Source organism: Melospiza melodia, chromosome 14, assembly GCF_035770615.1.
Source record: "Melospiza melodia melodia isolate bMelMel2 chromosome 14, bMelMel2.pri, whole genome shotgun sequence".
NCBI classification, from domain to species: Eukaryota; Metazoa; Chordata; class Aves; order Passeriformes; family Passerellidae; genus Melospiza; species Melospiza melodia.
Genome location: NC_086207.1, coordinates 6963045 through 6984696, shown reverse-complemented (window position 1 = coordinate 6984696; position 21652 = coordinate 6963045). Strand labels below are relative to the sequence as shown.

Genomic DNA, 21652 nt, shown 5'->3' with positions numbered 1-21652 from the left:
CAATAATTTATGAGACAAGAAACATTGAGCAGCTCTGTATGGGCTAAGCTCCAATGAGGACACTTCCCCTAAGAGTGTTTGGCTTTCACTGGGTTACAAGTGAGTGACAGCAACAGCTTATTTTCAGCTATTTTGATGCCACCACCAAAGTTGTAGTGCTCATAAACCTTTAGTCCCACACGTGCCAGGAGATCAGAAGTGTCAGGTTGGTCCCAGCCTTGGTAAGGACTCAGTCAGTGCTGGGGATACATCTTATTTCTCACAGGACAGCACAGAGCCTCTCCTGTGAGCCTTTACTTAAAGGTTCACAGCCACTTGCAGTCAGGGCCACACATGTTGGTAAAGATCTGCAGATTTGGGCATGATGAAATGTCCCTTGTCTATAAGATTTTACAGCCAAAGCAAGATGTCATCCAATTCAAACTGCAGTGCAGCACTTAAGGATGAAAAGAGCATTTAAGATGAAGGATTGCAAAGGTATTTGTGTGTTCATAAAAATAGAAGCCAAAGACAGATGTGGTGGATTTTCTCTTTTTCTAGGCCAGAAAGGGCCTTTGAATCTTGTTGGAGTTTAAGTATTTGAAGAAATAATGCAAAATGTATTTAAGTGCGTCATGTTCCTGTGCTGTGATTGTTTTAACTAGGAAATTGCTAAGATCAAGTGTCACTTGTAAGAGTGTCGAGGAAATATCAAAGGAGGGGCGGTTGCTGAGTTGCTGATGTGGTGTTTTTGTCTCAGTTTGTGGGCAGCAGCAGTAACCAGCTGGCCGAGAAGGTGCGACTGCGGCTGCAGTATGAAGAGGCAAAGAGAAGGTAATCCTTTGGCCCATTGCCCTCCTTGGTTGTCACACAGCTCATTCTGAGGACAAGGTTCACTAGAGGAGGTACCACCAGACTGAAACCCAGCATTGCTGCTTAGCAAATGTGGTCATTTTTGAGCCAGTGACACAGTAGGCTTTTTGGGCCGGTGTTATCTTTCAAGAAATAAATAACCATCCTAGAAATTACTAAGGCCTGACTAATGCATGAAGAATTCAGTCTGGCCACACCTATGGGGACATAAGTGGTTCTGCTACCTGTTGCCAGTGCTTCCCCATTCCTAATAAGGAGACTGTACTGCAAGGATCTCCTTGCCTTGTTTGAAATGAATGAATGCTTGCGTGCCTAAGTGTGATAAGGAGAAATGTATATTGTGTTAACACCTTACATCAAAATATGGCCAATGCTGCAATTCCAGAGCTTATCTGTAAGAATAAGTTTGCACCTTTGCCCTCTGATCTCAAATGAATAAAGAATAAATAAAAAAAATACTCTATCTACTTAACAGGCCAATTTAAGCAAAAGCTTTCCAGGATTTACTTTTTAATAGATAATAGCTAACACAACTGCATAGTTAAATGAAAAACCACCAAGAATTATTACTTAGACTTTGGCTGGCCTAGTCTTTGTTCAGTGATGTAACCATTGCTGGTGGTGATCTTCTTCACTTTTAACTGCTCTAGAGGGACTTTGCAACTCCAGAATACCAAAGTTCAGATGCATGGTACAATCTGTGCTTGGGATATATGCAAAGAGAAGGCTTCTTCTCCAGCCTCTGGTTAGAAGTAAGAGCCTTCAGGCTGAGGTTACTCATACTGCTCTCATTTTGGTGTTTTGGAGTGGCCAGTAGACCATGCTTCTCAGTGGCATAAAATTTGGTCTGTGTCTGTGGCAGTTGTCAAAAACTGTGTGCCCAACTGCTTCTGACACAAATTTATATTTCTTTTCTTAGGTGGAGCAATTTTATCAGAACTGTTTATTTTGCCAGTCCAAGATCTGCCAAACCACCTTGACATTTAAATGATTCAGTGACTTTTAAAAGCAACATTAAAAATACCATTCCAGATGCAGTGGTTAATTTGGCATGCTAAAATTGCCTTTTACTTTTAAGCTTTGCTGAAAGCTTCAGTTTAATTCACACTGACTTTACACATTCAGATTGAAGAGGAATACTCTTTCTTTATCCTGTATCTTTTCCAAGGAGGGGCAAGTGAATAATGACAAGCCTGCTCTTTTAATATGCTCTTTATAAAGAAAGAGAACTTTATAAAGGCAGCACTCTGGTTCATTTGAGGTGGTGATGAGGAGCATACAACACACCTTGCAGTTAAAGAATACTTGCTGCTCATACCCCATATTTTTCTTAGTTTATCTATAGGTTTTCCTCAAAGTTTAAAAAACCTTTTCATGAGGAAAGATGGCTCTAAATGGACACGAATAGTTGATGCTAAAATGGAAAGATCTCCAGCTATCAACGTACCATGGCTTTGGCACAGTGTTACCAAGTATTGTACTTGTACAAGTACTAGTATTTAGTAGGAGCTGCAGAAACAAATACCTTGACTGGTTTAAAGCTGGAACAATACTATGGATATAGTGACTCACAAGGAACCTTCTGTTCCTGTGAAAATTCTTCCTTGTGATGTTTGAAGTGTTTCCTGTCCCCACAGCAGCATTAAAATGTTCCAAACACACAATAGAAGATTAAGTACTTTGCCCACGCACGAACTGTGAAGGAGCCAAGTGATGGAAATACATGGGTTTTATTAGCTCTGTGGTATCTGGAAAGCTAAAACTTAAGGTTTGAAATCAAGTTGGTCCTCATATTAATTAGTTTAGAAGTACTAGATCTGTAAGGGGCTGGTGCTTTAGAAAGGCTCTGGCAGACACTGTTTGCACCACTTCTGTGGACCAGACTAAAGGCTCAGCTGTGGGTGAATATCTGACTGAAGTTCACCACCAGAACTGCCAGGACCCAGTCCCCTTCCCCACCACTAATTCCTTTCCTGTCACAGCTCAGGCGGACAACAGACCCCTAGAGCAGGTAATATAAAACAAAAAAAAAAAGACACAGGGCAGCTACAGTGACAAACCTTTGGCTTAATCATATTCAAAACTGAGAATGGCATCATGTCAAAAAGCTTGTCATTGCTACATCTCAGCAAGGAGATGGCTGCTGCAGCACAAATGTAATCAGAGATGCAATTAAATTATGTTGTACAGCTTCAGACACGTAGCAGTAACTCAGTTGTGTAACACTTACACCCTGCACTGTTCTGATTTCTGCAGCAGTTAAACTTTCAGCTTGGGTTCTGTGTGACTGGTGGTAACTCGGGGATTTTAGAAGTACATTTTTTTTAATCTCCTAAAATGAAATACTTTAATGTCACATTAAGCAACATTACAACAATGGTGGGTATTTGACTGGTCAGTTTTTAAACCACACCTCCTACTTAGATTGTGGTTTTTTTCTCAAGAGCAGAAGCTTATCTGGTACAGGATTGTTAATTACTAGTTGTGGATACACATCTTGTGCTCCTGTGGAGATGCATGTGCTCTGAACAATCTCTGGAGACACTAAAAATGTTATGTGCTATGGCTGTGTTGTATAATAATAGAAAGTACTAACTTTCCCTAATTAACAAAAAAAGAGCCTTGTTATGACAATGAATAAATCATCTCACTGCCTTTACTTTGTAGAAAGAGAGCAATTAAATAAAACTTGAGCTTCCTGTTGTGTATATTCGGTCTGGTGGCCATTCAGAGAGGTGGTGTGACCTGAGGCCAGCACTGCAAGCCCAGCCAGGCTCAGCGCTGGTTCAGACTCAGGCTGGAGTGTTCAGCCAAGTGCAGACCTTCTGCAACGTGTTTCTTTTGTGATGGTGCTGTTTCATTGGAAAAATAAAATAATAAACCTCATTTTAGCTGAGAAGGGGGAAAATAATGATCATGTACCAAAGGTAGAACTGGAGGTTAGTTCAACAAAGCTTTTAGACTCGGAAATGCATAGAGAACAAATTCCAGTGGAAAAGCCATATGCATGCAAATGTATGCCAAAAGTGATCAGATTTATGCCAGCCAATCCTCTTAGACTCATATCCCTTCAAAATGCACTGAGGAATTCTTGGATTATTAATTAATGCCACTTAATTCTTCGTTGGAGCACAGTATTGCACTTAATCAGGCACTCAAAAACAAAGCAGCTCTTAAGACGACCTAAAAATAGTTGAGCTGAATATCTATCAATTATGGAACTTTATTAGAGTAAGCAACCTGCTGTGGGAAATGGGTTTACAGAAAGTGATGCTTCTCTTCAGAAGGGTGATCTCATGTCTGTCTCCTGTGGTGGTGCAGGCAGGTCAGTGTCTGTGAGCCTGATCCTTCACAGGCTCTCTTGGGCTCAGGTTCCTCTTGGCTTCTGGAGCTTGGAAGACAAAGCTTTATTCTTCAGGGCCATTCAGGAGCCTTGTAGCTGCTGCTGCCCAGATCTGCATCTTATTGCTTACTCCACACACTTTGTTTTTTGCTTTGTGGCTGCCTGTGCGCTGCTTGGCTGGAAGCACACACCAACCTCTGCACTTCTGCAGCATAAAGCAAATTCTACAGAGATGAATCCACAGCAGTACCTGCAACTATTTGCTGTGCCTGATTTAAGTCCAGTAAGTCTGTCACCAGATCACAAAGCCCTTTTCAAGGAGAGAAGCACGTTGGACATTCATGTTACACGTCACTTCCATTTCTTATGTATTTACTAAACCCAAGTGAGGGATTAACCTGACTTCCTTACATGAAGAGGCACATATGCCTTGCCTCTCTGATGTTCAGTCAGGTGATTTTTTTTTGCAAATATCTTGCAAAGTACTTTTTTCTCCTTGTTTGCCTTCTAAGTTTTTTCAAATTTTTTTCATCTCAGCCCATTCTGTCCTTCCAATTCCCTGCTTCCCATTTGATTTTTTGGATTGGGTGGGTTCAGAAACACAGATCCTTGGTAATTCTAATTCAGATTTATCTGTACTATTGTTTCTCAGCAAACTACCATGTTCAGCCTGTCAGGTCTTGAGCAGTTGCAGTTTAGTGAATACAAAGGAGGGAGCTTCCTTTGGGAGGACTGCCTTTGGTTCTGTATCCTGGCCTGCTGCTGGTTTTCTGCTTCTCTCTGTGTGTTGCATTGCAAAGCTGATCATTTGTGGACCTAACTGAGCAGGTCAGATATTTGGGAAGTTGAGAACAGGCAGATATTTGGAGTGAGCAGCCTCCTTACCTGCCACAAGCTGTGCTCTCCTCCTCTGTCAATCAAAGCTCTTGCTCAATTCTGCATCTGTATTGTTGCTGCTTTTAGTCATTATCTTCCTCCCTGAGCTGATGTGGTGCTGAAGGACTGATGATACAGGCTTTCACCTGAAATCTGGAATGATACCTGTAATGAAAATAGGCTTTGATTCTGATGCAGACAAGCAGCTCTGGATTTTGGTAGGATCACATTGCCTCTCCAGCTCCTCACAATATCAAGTGCAGATTGCACCAGAAGTAGCTCCTTAAAGTGTCCAGAGTGTTGAATCAACAGGTGGATTCTTGCAGTAGCAGCATGGAGATATGATTCACTTCCTCATTGCAAAGACAAAAAAGAGTTTCTAAGCTTTTGACTAAGCACTGATCTTTATCTGAATCGTACATGAGGAGAACACAGTTATTTCCATAAAAGTGATTAAAGACTAGGTAACTATCACATCACACCCTCCACACAAACTACTCTCAGGTCACAGCTGTAATGCATATAAAACACTTACAGTATATCTGATCACCTTTTCTGACATTCAGAACTTTTGTTGTATTATTCTCTGACTGGTGGACACTGCATATTTAGCCAGAAAGTTCATTTTCCATTGTGAACAAATGTGAGTTAAAATCCCATTCTCCATGTGCAATGATGCTATCACTTGGCACCATTCTGGGCAGGGGGACATGAGGGTGTTTGTCCTGGACTGAGAGCCTTCCTCAGGGCTCTGGAAGATGTGGTTGGTCATGGTGCCCCTCTGTGTGTCTGGAGCAGGAGGTCAGGCACTCCTCAGGGAATAACTCCCTTGCATTTTTTTCCCCCCTGCAGAATAGCAAACCTGAAAATCCAGCTGGCCAAGCTTGACAGCGAGGCCTGGCCTGGCGTGCTGGACTCTGAGCGGGACCGACTGATCCTGATTAACGAGAAGGAGGAGCTCTTGAAAGAAATGAGATTTATCAGCCCCAGGAAATGGACTCGAGGAGAGGTGGAGAGACTGGAGACGGAGAGGAGGCGCCTGGAGGAAGACCTTCAGGCTGCTAGAGACACTCAGAGCAAAGCTCTCACTGAGAGGTGGGTTAGTGGGCACAGGGCAGGGCCTTTTTGGACAAGAGGTGACTGGGAGCAAGCACGAGCATCCCCTGGCTGAGTGCCTGTCGCTGTCTCGGCTGTTTTAATGACCTGGAAAGGCCCGGGGTGGCCTTGGGCAGCCCGCGCTCCAAAGGACGAAAAGAGGCTTCAGGTGTTTTCTCGATCTTCAGTGTTTATTAGTTTTTTATCTAAAAGATTTTCTCTCGGCCCGACAGAGGTCTGCACAGCAGCCAGCCATGAGCACACTGAGAGCCCCCGGGGCGGTCACTTATCTTTATACTCAAAACTACATATACAATATTTACCTATTTCCCCCAATGCCTTTTACCCTTATTGACCAGTGCACTTTTAGTAATAACCAATCCCAAAGTGCCACCATCACCACAGAAGATGGAGGCCAAGAAGAAGAAGAAGAAGGAGAAGGACAGGACACGCCCCAATTCTTCCATCTTACTTCTTTAGACCCCCCTGTACAGAAATCCTAAACCCTGTGTCTCACACTCTAATTAACTTATCCCTTCACCATTTACCCCAGTGAAACCCTCCCATCCTCATACAGGTGTCGTCTCCTGTGTAGGATCAAAGTCCAGCCACCAGACACTTCTGGCAACATTCCAGGACTCCCGAGCCCCCCAAGGGTGGTCTCGCTGCACATCAGTCCTGAGGTGCTGAGATCCCACAAGTGCCCACAGCAGTGCCCTCACATTCCCAGCACACTCTACTCAGAGAGCTTCTCAGCTCATCTCCCAAATAACCCATCTGCAAGGCTTCCTGTGCCACTGGGGAAAGGTTGCTGTTCCTACAATGGATCCTTTATGGGAATGTAAAGAGTGCTGAAAATAGCCCAGTGTAGTGTTGGTGTAGTGTAACATTTCTGTATGCAGCCAGCACCTCACATCAGCTTCTACACTTGCTGTGCAGTCTGGGCCTTGGTAAATGTCAGCAGATGGAATTTTAAATTCCTTAAATTTGCTGTTTGTTCTGAGCATCCTTGTATGTGATTCCTGTAGGATCTGGTATTTGACAGGGCTGTGGGGCTTGCAGGGAATATCCTGTGAATCTAAACTAGCTGAAAAAAATGCCAACTTTCTTCCTTAATTTTACGTGTGTTGCAGGGGGAGATCTCAGGGGAACGTGCAGTGGGGATGAATACTGCATGAGGCATTGCTTACAGGTGTTTTACAGTCTGGATGCATTAATGAGGGTGCCTCAGCAGTGTTTCTGGTAGCTGCAGTCCCTTGAACATATATGGAATAGGCACACTGCATTCACTCTCTCTTTGGCTCCATCTTTTCATTTCTTCTACATGGTCATTGTCCAGCTGACACCAATTTTCTGCATAGGCTTTTCATAGTTTTATCATGCTGGAAAAAATGTAAATGTCTTGACCATGAGACTTTTACCTGCCTGAAATATCTGTGGTTTGACAATTGGTTCTTGTCTTGCCCTAAGTGAACCCCTTCATTTGGGATTTTTGGGATTATTACCACATTCTAGAGTGCCAAAGACATTACACCTGTATGGGGAAGGATTTTGTGTCCAAAGGACTGTTCACTTAGAGTGTGAGCACCCACATGCACGTGTGTTTGTCTCAAACAAGTTCAGGGGGAAAATAAAGCTGGGATACTGCTAAAGCCAATAATGTAAAGCTGTAATGAGATGGTTAATAACTAAATCAGGTAACCCTTAATCATCCATAGACTTTAGTGGAAGGAAATGAAGACATTTACACTTTTATTAGCACAGGAACTATAGGAATGCAATAGTGTATAGTGAGTAAAATCTGCCCAGCTCTTTTGAGGCCTGATCCTAGAAGCATTTGCTTCTATGGTACCAGCTGTAATTATTTTGTCTTGCTGTGAATGTTTTCAGGACCGAGTTCTGCATTTGAAAAGTTTCTTAAGTTGGTAAACACTTACACATCTTGACCAAATTCTGTCCTGGGAATTCCTATCAAATTTGTAGGATTTCACAGCAAAAAAAAAAAAGTAGATTTTTTCCTTTACTCCTTATTTAAAATAGTAAATGCTGCTTTAGCTTGTCTCTTTGTTTGACCTTCTCTTAGACTGAAGTTGAACAGCAAAAGAAATCAGCTTGTCCGAGAGCTGGAGGAAACCACGCGCCTGGTGGCCGTGCTGCACACCCAGCTCAAGAGGTAGGTGACCCTTGCCAGCAGCTGGGGCTGCTTTTGCTGCACATGGGGCCACTGCCTTCCTCTGCTGACAGCCCCAGCTCCCAGCTGAGGGCTGAAAGGCCTTTCAGGAGTGGCCTCAGGCCCCTGTGTAGTCAGGGGAAGGAGAAGCCTTGGGATCTTAGGTTAGTTTAGATGGGCGCTTTTCAACCTCCTGGTGGTGCCTCTGTCTCACAGCAGGACTTTGCTTCTATTTCAGTAATATTCAGGTGACCAGGGAGAGCTGAGATTTATTCACTAAAGTTTGAATTACTGAAGTATTTCATGAATAAAGTATATTAATGACAGCTTGACAGCAAGTGGAGTGAATCTCACTAATGCAATTACACATTAATGGATGAATGATCATATTTCTCTAATTCCAAGTGTGCTGTGGCTTGCAATGTGGACAATATATATGGAGATATTCCCAAATCTGTTGTGGTTCATATGGTGTAAAGAATGGCTTCTAGTTCAGGCTGTAGTTTTGGGAGAAAACAGGATTGTTATTTGCAGACTAATGCATGACTGCAGGCACTAAGGCCAAATCATTTTGCTAAAAGTATGTTTTTATCATTCTGACAGCAAGAAAGTTTGGTGGGGTTTTTGTTTGGTTGAGGTTTTTTCCTACCAGTGTGTACTGAATTTACTCTGTTTGTAGCTTCTGCTCCACTTGGATTCTGTTTCATTTTGTGAAGATGACACCGAAAAGACTGGAAAGAAATCATAGTGCAAGACTGACATGTAAATAAGCCAGCATGGAGAATAGCTATCTGTGAGGCTTTTATGCAGTGGAAATGCATCATATTTTCATTTCACCTAGCTGATTAGGGATCTTTTGAGGTGACCAAGAAGCATGTGAAACTAATTTCTTCCTAACCGTGTGCCCAGTGTTCTTGGCATGCTCCTTCATAAGAATAAGTGTTTGTTATTAACCCCTAATGCAAAATGTCTGGCATTCAAGGGCATGTACAAAAGGAAATTGAGCCCAGTTTTTTTGACAGGGAAAAGATTAATTTAAAACTCCTCCTTTTTCATAGTAAAGTACACTGAAAAGCTGTAAATTCATTAGGCTTCAACAGATGTGTATATACTGCCAATATGGAAAAACATCTATCAGAAGCTTTTTTGAGCAAATGTGCTGCAGTGCACATCTGTTAGACGACATTTTCTGCCAAAATTATACTAAATACAGCATACTTGCCTTTTCCTCATAAGGTCATGGATGTAATTATACAACTGTAGCTTCCAGCTTTTACCCTATAAATAATAAATAAGGGATTATTAGGCTTATTAATATCTCACTGTTTTTCAATGGGGCAACATAAGGCACTTATACATATTCAGAATTTTTTCAATAGCTAATCCCCATCTGAAGTGAGGGTCAATAATAACCAAGGTCTTCAATATGCGGAGCAGTAGTTTTGGTTTAAATGGAATTTCTGGAGATGGTACATGTTGTAGTCACTACTGGAATATTTGCTGGGTCTCCTGAGCAGAAAACTGTGCTGTGGTGTCTGGACTTTCTCATCTGGACAGACTTCTATTCAGCACCTGCTTAAAATTAATTTTGTTGTCAGTTATGTTCTGAACCTAGAACTCCAGGGATAAATAAGGCGTGTGAATTGATTTCACAGCCCAGCCCCAGCTTTTTCCCTTGCTCTCTTGGCCCTGGGTTCCATGCAGCAGCCTTTCACATGGAGAAATGCTGCCAGCTTCCTGGGAACTGCTGGCTGCTGTGATCTCTGAGGGCCAGCTCCAGGCAGCTGTGATATTGCCTTTTGGCTGCAGCTCCAAGATTGAGGCAAATGGAAGGAAATTTCCACATGGTCAGACAGTTCATTGCAATAACTTCATCTTCTTGCATGGGCCTTGCTGGTTTTTGCAGTCTGCTTTGGAGATTAACAGGAGCCATAGATACTTTCCAGAGAGATGTGGGAGGAGGGGGATGGCACTAATTTTAATTGGTTTGAAACTGTTCATTAGAGTTGTTTTGGCTAAACAAGGACTCTCAGGAGTCTGAGATGGTGAGTAGAGAAATGTGAATGATGGATACTGTGTCACTGAGCAGTGCCCCAGTGTTCCTGCTGTGCAGACTGTGGTTCTGGGTTGCTCTGGGGACTAATGCGTGTGGCCTGAGCTAACAAAGCAGCACCTGTGGGCTGAGACATGTGCTGACACTGCAGTGCTTTCATGAGAAATCACAAGTGTCATGGTTTTCTGACTTGTTTCCTTCAGTCTCTCCACCAGCATGCTTTCCCTCTCCTCGAGCAGCAGCCCTGGCTCTCTTGCATCCAGCAGAGGATCTCTTGCCACCTCCAGCCAGGACTCGTCCACCTCGGCCAGTTTCACTGATCTCTACTACGAGCACCTGGAGCAGCTGGAGCAGTTGGACTCAGAATATCAAAACAAGCTTGACTTGCTCTTGGAAGGAGCCACTGGGTTTAGGCCATCAGGCTGTATCACCACTATTCACGAGAATGAAGTGGCAAAAACTCAAAAAGCAGATAGCACGAGTCGCATGCAGGCTCTGAGGTCCTTGTCTGGTACTCCCAAATCCATGACATCACTGTCCCCAAGGTCATCTCTCTCTTCTCCATCCCCACCTTGCTCTCCACTGGTGATAGACCCACTCCTAACAGGTGATGCCTTTTCAAGCCATATGGATTTTGATGATGCAGAGATAAGTGCAAATCTGTCAGAACTCACCCTAAACTCTGGGAGTGGCAACTGCAGACTGGAAGAGCCTCGAGCAGGAGATAAACATCTAGGTCAAGGTATGGTAAGAAAAGATTTGCATGCACTGCATGCATTTATATTTAATGTAGTTCATAAAGCACTGAGAAGCAAGTGTTTCGGAAGCTGTCTGTCATCTTGTTATCTTTATGTTGAAAAATGTTTTCAGCTCTGTGTTCCGTCTTGTTTGGGAGGGAGGGCTGGTATTTTAATTTGTACACAAAAATACTGATCTAATGAGTCTTGCAGGAGGCTGATTTAGGTGTGTGTACACAAATCACTGGGATTTCATGTATGGTCATGGTGGGATTCCTGCTTTGATCTGGCACTGAGCTATTCAGAATGTCAAGTATTATTTTGGGTCTGGGAGACACACAGTGCCATACTGATATGCAAAGTTTTTGACCAAGCTTTTGAGGAGGGCTGGAAAAGCCATTTAGCCTAATAGTTAACAAATTTTAGTGATAATAATCCCTCCCCACCATCTTGGTATGCATAAAATCCTGCTCTGGTTCCCAGTAAATCAGTGGCAATGAATTTATTAATTTCAGCTGAGCAGACATGTCAAGGCTGCGCTCGAATTCTGCTGTTTTGGTCTCTTAGCAACAAAAACGTGTTTAGATTGTAAGCATGATAAAATAAGACATTTAGAGGTAGTGGATGTTCTCATATATGCATATGGCTTGTTGGTGGGTGGGAAGGGTTCATCCTTTTTTGGAATGGATGGGCTGAAGCAGTTGGCACAGGCAGGGCACAGTGCTAGGGCCTGTCTGAAGCCCTTGTGACTGTAGTTGGGTTAAATCCAACAAGGATTGAGTGAAAGGACAGGATTTGTAGCTGCAGTGAGGAAGAGCTTTAAAGGCAATATAAACTTGCAAGCTACAGTCCTGTGAAGCAGCAGAACAGTTTGTTTCTGCTTTTCGTGGGATTATTGAACAGCCTGTGTGAATAAAGGGAACCAGTACCATGTTATCACCACCTTCTGCATTAAGAAGCCCGACATTATTTAAAACACAATAAAAAACACAAGTGCAAATCTTTCCTTTGAGCTGCCATTTTCCTACAAGCAAGAGGTATTATGCATTTGAGTAGGAAACACTAATTATTCTTATTAGAACTGGATGCTGATTAGTTTTAACCTTTTTAGCTCTTCAAGATTTGCCAAGGCTGTTAAAGTGAAAGCTCAGGTGTTAAGCAGATTAAGTGATTACTGCTGTTAGCCAGTCAGCAGACAAAATAATCACCATAAGTAGTTTATTTCAGGGCAATAATGAGATGAGATTCCACTCCTGAGGCATTTTGGGGGTGGGGGCTCAGTGCAGCCCAAAATGCAGGGGCTGGCTCTGGGGTGGTCAGCCCTGGGCAAAGCACGCTCACGTGTTATGGAAGCAGAGCAGAGCACTGTGTCTGAGGGCTTTGCTGCTGCCTTCTGCTAGATCAGAACCTCCTCTGCTTTGAAACTGAAATAAGGTTGCCTTTCTCACCTGAAGAACACCTGAGTGATTTAAGGGAAGCTAATAGCAAAACCTGGGATCTGGCAGGTCCAGCGTTCTCTGATTAAATTATCTGGATGTGAGGACAGTGCATGGCCTGGGTCTTCAAGGCCCATTGCAGGAAAAGAGCAAACTTTAAATTCTTGATGTGATTGAAAAAATCCATGAAACACCACAGGTAGTGTTATCCACCTGCTTGGAAAAATGGAGGAGAGTTGGGTCAGTTCTGAACTCTTCCATAAACTTTCTTATTAGTGTGATATCTCTTCAGAGACTTAAAACTAAAAGCTGAAAGTCCAAATCTTTTGTTAATTAGCTGCACGAAAAGGCTGAGCTTTCCAAGTCTTTTGCAAAACCAGTAAGGAAAGGGGTGGCTGGAATTGTTGTCAGGGAACCATTCATCTTTATTCAGCTTTACACTGTAGCACCCTGCTGTACAGAGCTCACTGCACTGTTGTGCACTCTGTGTATTCACCCCTTGGCCTGAGGTGCTGGGGGAGGTGGTCAGGAATGAGGCTTTCTGTGCTGGAATGACTCCATGGCAGTGGGAACTGAGGGAGAAAGAACAGTTTGGTGTGTGGAGGCCAACCTGCAGTGCCTTTCCCAGGGAGCCAGTCCCATGGAAAGGGATTCCCAGAGCAGCATTGGGGTGTAAAACTCAAAGAATCAGATTTAGGAGCCAGCCAGTGGGGAAGAAGTGATTTTCCTATTAAAACCATGGGCTAGGAGGTATGAAGGAGAATTGAGGAAAGAAGTTTTGACCCTGCCCACGTACCTCTAGCACAGCCTGTGATGCACAGCACTGCAGGAGCCTGGCCCTGGCAGATGGCAGGATGGATTAAACTGGGAATGCCAGTGTCAAATGGATCCCTTGGTTTCAGTTAAGGACTGAAACATTGTGTTACAGGTGCTAACTTCTATTCATGTGGATTGGCCTATGGGGAAAAGCTCTGGACATTCCATTTCTGTCCAGTGGCTCCATGGGAGTACCAAATGAGAAATGCCATTTTTTGGTGTCAAAAAATCCATGGATAAATGGGCCCAAAATGGCACAGGTGTCTCAGAGGATTGGAGTTACCTGTAGCACCCTCTGCTGTTGGCTTCCAAGTCCTTATGTCCTTATGGTATACCATAAGCCTTGCACACTTTTCCACCAGTTTATTCAAAGCTGGATTTAATTCTTTAAGTGGCTTTGTGAGACTGTGAAGAAAACAACACAAAAAAAAAAAAAAAAAAAAAAAGAAAAAAGAAAAATACAAACTCAAACCCCAGAAAACCAACCAGAACCCAAACTTCCTTTGTAATAAAGAAAATAAGCATTGGAACCATATACTGGCTTGGGGGCATGTGCTTGTCTGAGTCTGTGGGAAAGAAGGATCACTTGTGAAAAACAAAAGCCCATTGGAGGGGAGTATGCTGCCCTGCTGCTGTGGGGCTCCAGCTGCTCCCATGCTCCACATGGCACTCCTCACTCTTGGAGCAGGTCTCCCACATCCCTGAGGATGAGCCAAGAGCTGGGTACAGCCCAGCACTCGTTAGCCACACTGGCAGATGGAGCTCTCCAGACTCTTGGCTGCAGCTCCACTCCACTGAAATGTTGAAAGATGCAGAGTCTGCAGGTTTCCAGGGAGAACCTTTCTGTGTTTTGAAGCACAAGAAATCTATGTGAGATAACACCTCTGTGCAAAACTTGCTTCACCTTCTTTGGTTTCTCTTCCCTATCTCCTTTTCCCTGTATTCCTACATATAACGATTCTTTTGAATCCCATAAATCTCTTTCTCTCCATGTTCAGCTAGTTAACCTGGTCTTTCTGGACCTGCCTTTTGTCCTGTGTACACAAACATTTGGATTTAGGTGGTGTTTTTTTGCTGTTCCCCTCTTGGTATGAGCTCTCCAGGTGGGAAATGCAGCTCCACATGATGCATGCCTAGCCAGAGCCAGCTCAGCAGTGCTTGCCCAGCCCCTGCTCTCTGGAGTCATTGCTGCCTGCCTAAGGGTGCCTTGCAGTAGGAGCTGCTTTGTTGGTCCATATTTATAAGTTCACTAGAATTTAGAAGTCCTGATGTTTCTGAAGGTTGCTCATCATGTCATGGGTACCTCCCTGCCTTTCCAGGGCTTTGGAAGCCTCTCCTGCCTCTCCCTCCTCTCCTGTGCCCAGAGAGGTGCCAGGGCAAGCAGCTGTAACACAGCCGTGTAATCTCAGCCCTCACACTGCTGCAGGGCCCAGGGAGTAACTGGGGACTCACTGTGCCATGAATCCCTCCCTCACCTCCACCACACAATCTATTCCTCCTGTTTTCCTGGCACTTTGTGTTCTTCAGGGCAGTTTGAAACATTCCCTCACTTCAAGGCCACCTTTGAGCCCAACCTGTGTCCCCTGAGTCTCCAGAAATGTGCTGTTGCTTAACAATACCTGGCAGGGGGGAAAAAATGCAATTCACGGGGAGGATAAGAAGAAAAGCTGCTGCTTATCCAGACAGTTTGTTTTCATTAACACCTGCTTTTGGTTTTCCTCTGTGCTTTCCTAGGTATTAACACAGCTGGAGGGACAGCTCTGAAGGTGGCAGGTGTGTCAGCTGCAGTGTCTGATGAATCTGTTGCTGGAGACAGCGGGGTGTACGAGGCATCTGTACAAAGGTAGACATCACATCTCTCTCCAGGACCAAGCCAATGACTCAGCCAAAAGTCACCTGCAATACTGCTGGTTATGACCTTTGTTTGTAATTTGATGGCTAAAGTTCTCAATCTCAGGTTTCTTAATACTTCTGAAAAAAACTGCAAGCAGGTTGAATTTGATTATCAAAATGACCTGTGCTTCCCATAAGAGAAGCAGCTGAAAGGAAGCTCACAGAGAGCTGGTTGAAGAGCTGGCCTGTTTGTGGAGGTGCTGCTCAGCCCTGGGTGCTGCCTTGGCAGGGGGAAGTGGAGCCATCTGGGGTAGGAGCAAAGCTCCTCTCCTCCCAGTCAGTGACACCCCTCAGCCAACTTTGGGATGTTTAAGGAAGCACCTTGAACTGCCTGATGATGTGATGCAGTTCCCAAGTGCATGGAGCCAGAGCAGGCTGTGATGCCCACTCCCACTAAGGGCACAGCAGGGAGTCACTGCTCTTGCTGGTTTTCTGGATTGTCTGTGGGGGCTTTGTCAAAATGTTCCCTGGAAGGGACTGATCTTACTGGTACCTGCATCTCATGTAGGTTTTCTTACTGCTTTTATTAGCATTCAGGTGAATTATAGGGTTGTTAGTTGCAAAACACAGCTGTAGAGGTGATATATCACTCATCTCAGATGCCCCCTGTTGATTAGTGATCTTCGTTAATTCTCTAGATAAATTAGTAATTTTTATGTTTCCAGCACAATTCACTTTGACAATGGAGTGCAGTGCTTCAGTAAATTGAGCTCCTGGGCCCAAGCAGTCAGGGTTGGGTGTCCCAGGGCCCTGTGTCCCTTCTGTGGGAGTGGAGAGGGGATTGGGACAGTCACAGGAGGCATCCCATGCACACTCACATCTCTGATGCTAGTTTTGTTTGGGTTATCAGCTTGCCAGCCCCTGTGGTGCCTGCAGTGTCATTTTGGTGCCTGTCCAAGTGGTGAGGGTGGGATGAGCCACCCTCTGCAGCTGAAATGTAACAAAATGCAAGAGGGTGCTGAGCAGTAATATGGAAAGCACTTAGAAGAGAAGAATGCTAATCCTGTTTTCATGTGCTACAGCATAGCCTCTCGAGGCAATTAGACAATGAATGTAGTTTTGGGGACTTTCAGTGCATAAAACTTGGGAGGAGGAATACATTGAGAGGGGAATGATGCAGAATAGCTGTTCCTGCAAGGCCAGTCAGTGTACTCTGTCACTTTTAATGTGCTTAAGAAAGTTTGATTTCTTAAAGAAACAAAGGAATTACTTAAATCTAATAAAAGTTGAGAATTTTTGCTGTCATGATGCAGGACAGGATTGCAGTTGTTAAGTCACATTTCTCTTGCTGGGCAGTCAGCCGTTTTTGCTAAAAACCAGTCAACGGAACCCTTTAAAAATCCCCCACTGCCTTAGTTTTGCAGTCTTTTGTGTGGCTTTTTTTTCTTTTGGCAGTGAAGAGGGAAGACATATGACTTTCTGCTGATAAGCACTGTAACACATACCTCTAAGGCTGATTGCACTTACTTCTTAAATGGGCTTTCTTTTAGCTGCTAATTTTACAAAATCCATATACCAAACCCCTGAATGGAAGGGAAGAGATCTTGTATCACCTAAATGCAAACACTTCAATAAGAGGCAAATCAAATCCTTAATTGTTGTTGGTTCCTTTCAGACCGTGTGTGTCAGAAGTGATGGTGTTTGACAGTGATGATGCAGAAGCAGCTGGAACAGCCAAAGTGCAAATTGCAATGAGGTATGTGCCACATATTTTATGGATTTGCCTTCCAGTGGGAAGGATGATAAATGGGATAGTGCTTTCTGTGCTGTTTTCTTCTTGTGTCCTATTGGTATTAACTAAGTGATGCCCTTTTTTAGTGAAATTAAGAATTACCCCACAGTAGTGGGTAAGGTGTAGGAGGGCAGGCACTGAGACATCCTCCTTAAATGACTTCTTGGTAGTTAAGTGGGATTTGAGAAAAAGAAGTAGTACAAAAGTCATTTGTCACAGCCATCCAAAGCAAAAGGTTACTCATTACATCCTCACTGTTGTACTGCAAGTATTTTTACTTATAACTTTTCCATATTGCAGCCATTAAGGCCTCTCAAAAAATTACAGCTACAATGCAGCAACTTAACTAGACCCCAAGAAAAGCAATGTGTGTTAGGTCAAATATACAGTCCATTGTATCTGAACCCTTAAGTTCTGGACTGTTCTATATTCTGGATGTTCTGATAGCAAAACTTGATGTCATAGGAAACTGGTTTTGTTCTAAACTGTGGGTGAGTCATAGTTACATTATATTGTTATTTGTAAATTTTTTGTATTGCTTGTGTGAAATACTCAGCCACAGAGTCCAAGGCAGAATTCTCTAATAATAATGCTTTTCTGTCTGTTTCTGATTCAGATATGATGACAAAAATAAACAATTTGCCATATTGGTCATCCAGCTGAGTAATGTTCCAGCACTGCTGTTACAACAAGATCAAAAAGTGTAAGTAGGTGAAACAAACACACTTGATATATTTGAGTTGGATCCCAATGAGAATGAAAGGAAGATTGGCTTATGAGTTTTCACACTCATAAAAATTTACCTTTCCTGAAATGTTTCCATACATCATGTGGTGACACTTACAAACTAATAAACCCGTAGGCTGAAATAAGGGGCAGTTTCTTCCTCAAAGGGTGAGGTTCTTAATTGTAGCAGTGCCTTGAGCACCTGGATTGAGTGAAGAGGGAGAGTTTGTCCTGCTGCAGAACTCCCTGGATACCTGTACAGGATTGGGAAAATGTGCAGCTACTGTTAGACTCATTCTAAACACAAGGTCTTTAAACTCAGCTGTGTGCTGAATAAGCTGACAAAAATTGGATTCGTTTTTGCTGTTCCTACCGACAGAAGGGTGTGAGCAGTGTGACAGGTTGCACAGATGTAAACAACCATGTAAAACAGGATCCATGATGTCTGAGGATGAGGTCCAGAAGGGTGAAGTCTGTGGCAGCTCCTGCCACTTCACATCTCTGACACTGTGACAAGATGTTCCTTTCTTCTCAGTTGACTGCAGCTCCAGAGAATAGGAAAGGACAGCTTTGGGTGTACCAGTTGTGGGTTTCTCTGGGCCTGGATTGAAGGCACTTGAGACAGTAGTTCATGTTTGGACTCAGGTGTTTATGATTTCTTATCAGTAAAACAGTCTCACTGCTGTGAGTTCGGCAGCTTTTCATTAGAAGGCACAAAATGGCCAACAATCTCTTGTTACAAGGTCTTTTAAGACTAAACTATCCAATTAAGAACTGACACCTGGATTATTTTCCCTTTTAACCCAATAACTGATCCCAGAGAGCTGCAATGTGAACTTTTCTGCCCAATTACAAAATGCCCCCCAAACCCATGAAGAAGCAGCATGAAGAAGAAACCCAGGACGACACCCTGTGCCCTCCATCTTGCTTCCATCCACAGCATCCTAAAATCCCAAAACCTAAATTTCTCACCAAGTGATACACCCACACTGCTCTCTATAATGTATTTTGTGGATTCTAGTTTATCTTGAAGTCTGGGAAACTTTCTCCATGAGTGAGGGGCAGAGTCAGTGCTCCCCTGGGGGTCAGGGCACCCCAGAGCAGACGCAGAAATATTGCCTGTGGTGCTCTGGGTTTGCACAGACAGCAGGCTGACTGTCAGTGAGGGTTGTGGGAGCCGCACAGGGGCAGGGAGGGCAGAGCTGAGCGCAGTGTGTCCCGCAGGAACATCCGCGTGGCCGTGCTGCCCTGCTCGGAGAGCACGAGCTGCCTGTTCCGCACGCGGCCCGCGGACGCTGCCGACAGCCTGCTGTACAACGAGCTCTTCTGCGTCTCCATCTCCTACCCAGCGCTGCGCCACAAGACACTGAGAGTTGATGTTTGCACTGTAGATAAGTCTCACCTTGAAGAATGTTTGGTGGGTATCCAGCTCTGTTTCAGTAAGTCTGTGTTTGTTTCCTCTTTTTAATTAGGCACGATGTTGCACTCCTGAGGTATGGCAATTTCTGTGAAAGCCTTCCTGATAATCTTTAGCTATGTGGTCTCTCCCCCACAGCGTTCTTTGCAATGACAATTTCCATCAGGAAAAACAATTATGAGATAAGTGTTATGTTACAGAACTACCTTGTCAGACCACTAGATATATCTCCTTCATGATCTAATGTCAAACTCTTAATTAGTTTTCTTCTGTCAAACTCTTTAACTAGTTTTCTTCCTTTTAAAAACATTTTTGGTATTGCAATTGAGAACCAATTACTTTGGTTTTGGATACATTAGTTTGTGTACTAAATGTAATTTAAAAAAAATGACAAGACAGATGAAGAGAAATGGGATATACAAAGCTAAAACATCCTGGGTTTGGGCAGTGATTTTTGTCAGCCTTGCAAATTTCTTGAAAGGGTGTCATACTCTCCTGTTCCTTTCTCTTTGAAACTCTGGCTGTAATTTCTCCTCCTGCAGTAGCACTGTTTTTACTTCTGGATTCCTGTTACAGTGAAGCTCTAGTGAAACACTTGCTACTTATATTGGAAGCCCTTGGCAATGCTAAAAATAACTGAACATAAAGCATTACTAGTGGTGTTGAAATGGGATAAACAGGCAGTTTTTCTTTTTGTTGAATTTGCCAAAATTAAGCAGTCCTAGATTTTCACCCTGATTTTTTTTCTGACTGGTGTGGTAGCTGTTCATTTTAGTATTACACTGAAACTGTGGTTTTGCTCTCAATAGGGTGGAGCACAAATTAGCCTTGCTGAAATCTGCAGATCCGGAGAGAAATCAACCCGTTGGTACAACCTCCTTAGTTATAAATATCAGCAGAAGCAAAACAGGAAAAGTAAACAAGGAAACAGCCACTCTGAAGTAGCCTGCACTGAAAAAACAGTAAGAACAGCTGCTTCAATTGAACAAATCTCTTCTAAACAGGACTAGCAAGAGGGTTTGTGTGGCTGTTACTATGGAGAAGTGAAGGCTGCTGTGTTTATGTTTACAACCTGAATGTGTTGTTAAGTGCAGCAAAATAATTAACTTGTTGATTCCAGAAATGCCCTTGTCCTGGGCTAAACACTTACTGAAATCTCTGCTCAGGAAGCTGAGGGATGAGTGAGTGATGTGTGGGCTCCAGCCTTCCTGCAGTGCTGCCATGAAGCTGCTGGGCAGGTCAGGGCAGAGTTGGCACATGCAGGGCACAGAGGGTGCTCAGCCTGGAGCTGCACGGGCTGGGGGAGCTGGGCCAGCTGTGCCCACGGGGCTGCTCTGGGGCTCTTCTCACCACACAGGCTGGGCACTCTGCACTCTCTGGTAGTCATTTCCTCACCAAATGCCTCCTTCTCTCCTCAGGACTCTGTCTCAGCACTCTTAGAGCAGACAGCTGTTGAACTGGAAGCTGTGGAGAAGAAACTGGAGGAAAGCAGAAGCACTTTAACTAGTGGAGAGAGCTGGTAGGTGCCATCCTACCATCTTCATGTTGTGGGGTTACCAGAGCATTTGGGTGCAGAAGAAAAAGCAGATTATACTGAGCTGTGGGAGGCTTCTTCTTTTGCTGTTTGGTGAAAAATCCTGTTTCTTCTGGAGGCCGTGCTTAGAAAATGAGAACAAAACTGATAAATGTTGAAAATTGTCAGTAGCACTATGCTAATTTTGTTATTTGTACAGTCTTCTATGGATGCCCTGAAAACTCCCCTCTGTGGTGCAAGGCTTTGGTTGAATTTTAATGTGGCTGTTCTTTATATGGTTCAGATTCAGATTTCCTTAGAGAAGTCCAACATTTGAAATAGAAAGCAAGCCTGACCAATGGGATTGATGGAGCAGCCTGCTGTGAGTTCAGTGCAGCTGAAAAGGGTGTTAAAATACTGCTTCAATTTTGTCCAGTAACACTTTTTCACTAAGATTAATGGCATCCTGAGAGCTCCCCTCGAGATGCACTTGCCTTAAACTCAGACCACATGGCTGAACCCTCATCTTGCTTCTGTTGAAGCCAGGTCAGGATGAAGTTTTTGGCAGTAATGTGGTCTCCTGGTGCAGCTTCTCTCCTTTCTGAGCCTGTGTTTGTGTAATCTCAGTGGCTGCAGGGCCTGTCAGGTACACCTGGCTGCCTTGGGGACGTGTTTCTGTCCAGCAGCTTACAGGAGGTACCTCCTGCTCCAGCACCAGAGTATTGTCCACAGCAGGCCAGTTCAATAACAGAGCTGGTCTTTTCAGGCAAGATGAAGAGGTTCCTGACCTGGAAGAACAGGATGAGATCAGTGAAAATGAAGCAGAGGAGGAGGAAGAATTCTGTGCTGGAAAATCGCTGTGGGATACAGAAGAAAGTCTGAATTCCCAGCTGCACACAGAGACAGCAGTGAAGGTACAGTCAAGGGCCTTTTGAGCAGAAAGATGATTTAAGCTTCCCATTACTCAGCTGACTGGGTTGTTGCTGAGCTGAG

The 21652-nt window shown here is 43.8% G+C and overlaps 1 protein-coding gene across 2 annotated transcripts in view; it reads left to right on the top strand.

Moving 5' to 3' along the window:
- WWC1 (WW and C2 domain containing 1) overlaps nucleotides 1-21652 on the top strand; it is a 68894-nt gene that overhangs the window by 41926 nt on the left and 5316 nt on the right. For both annotated transcript variants that reach the window (XM_063168593.1, XM_063168594.1), the window contains exons 8-18: nucleotides 740-813; nucleotides 5924-6166; nucleotides 8250-8339; nucleotides 10593-11131; nucleotides 15113-15221; nucleotides 16887-16967; nucleotides 17620-17706; nucleotides 18954-19146; nucleotides 19956-20108; nucleotides 20565-20665; nucleotides 21426-21573. In XM_063168593.1, the coding sequence (XP_063024663.1) occupies nucleotides 740-813; nucleotides 5924-6166; nucleotides 8250-8339; nucleotides 10593-11131; nucleotides 15113-15221; nucleotides 16887-16967; nucleotides 17620-17706; nucleotides 18954-19146; nucleotides 19956-20108; nucleotides 20565-20665; nucleotides 21426-21573 (1818 nt within the window). The remainder of the gene's footprint in view (nucleotides 1-739; nucleotides 814-5923; nucleotides 6167-8249; nucleotides 8340-10592; nucleotides 11132-15112; nucleotides 15222-16886; nucleotides 16968-17619; nucleotides 17707-18953; nucleotides 19147-19955; nucleotides 20109-20564; nucleotides 20666-21425; nucleotides 21574-21652) is intronic.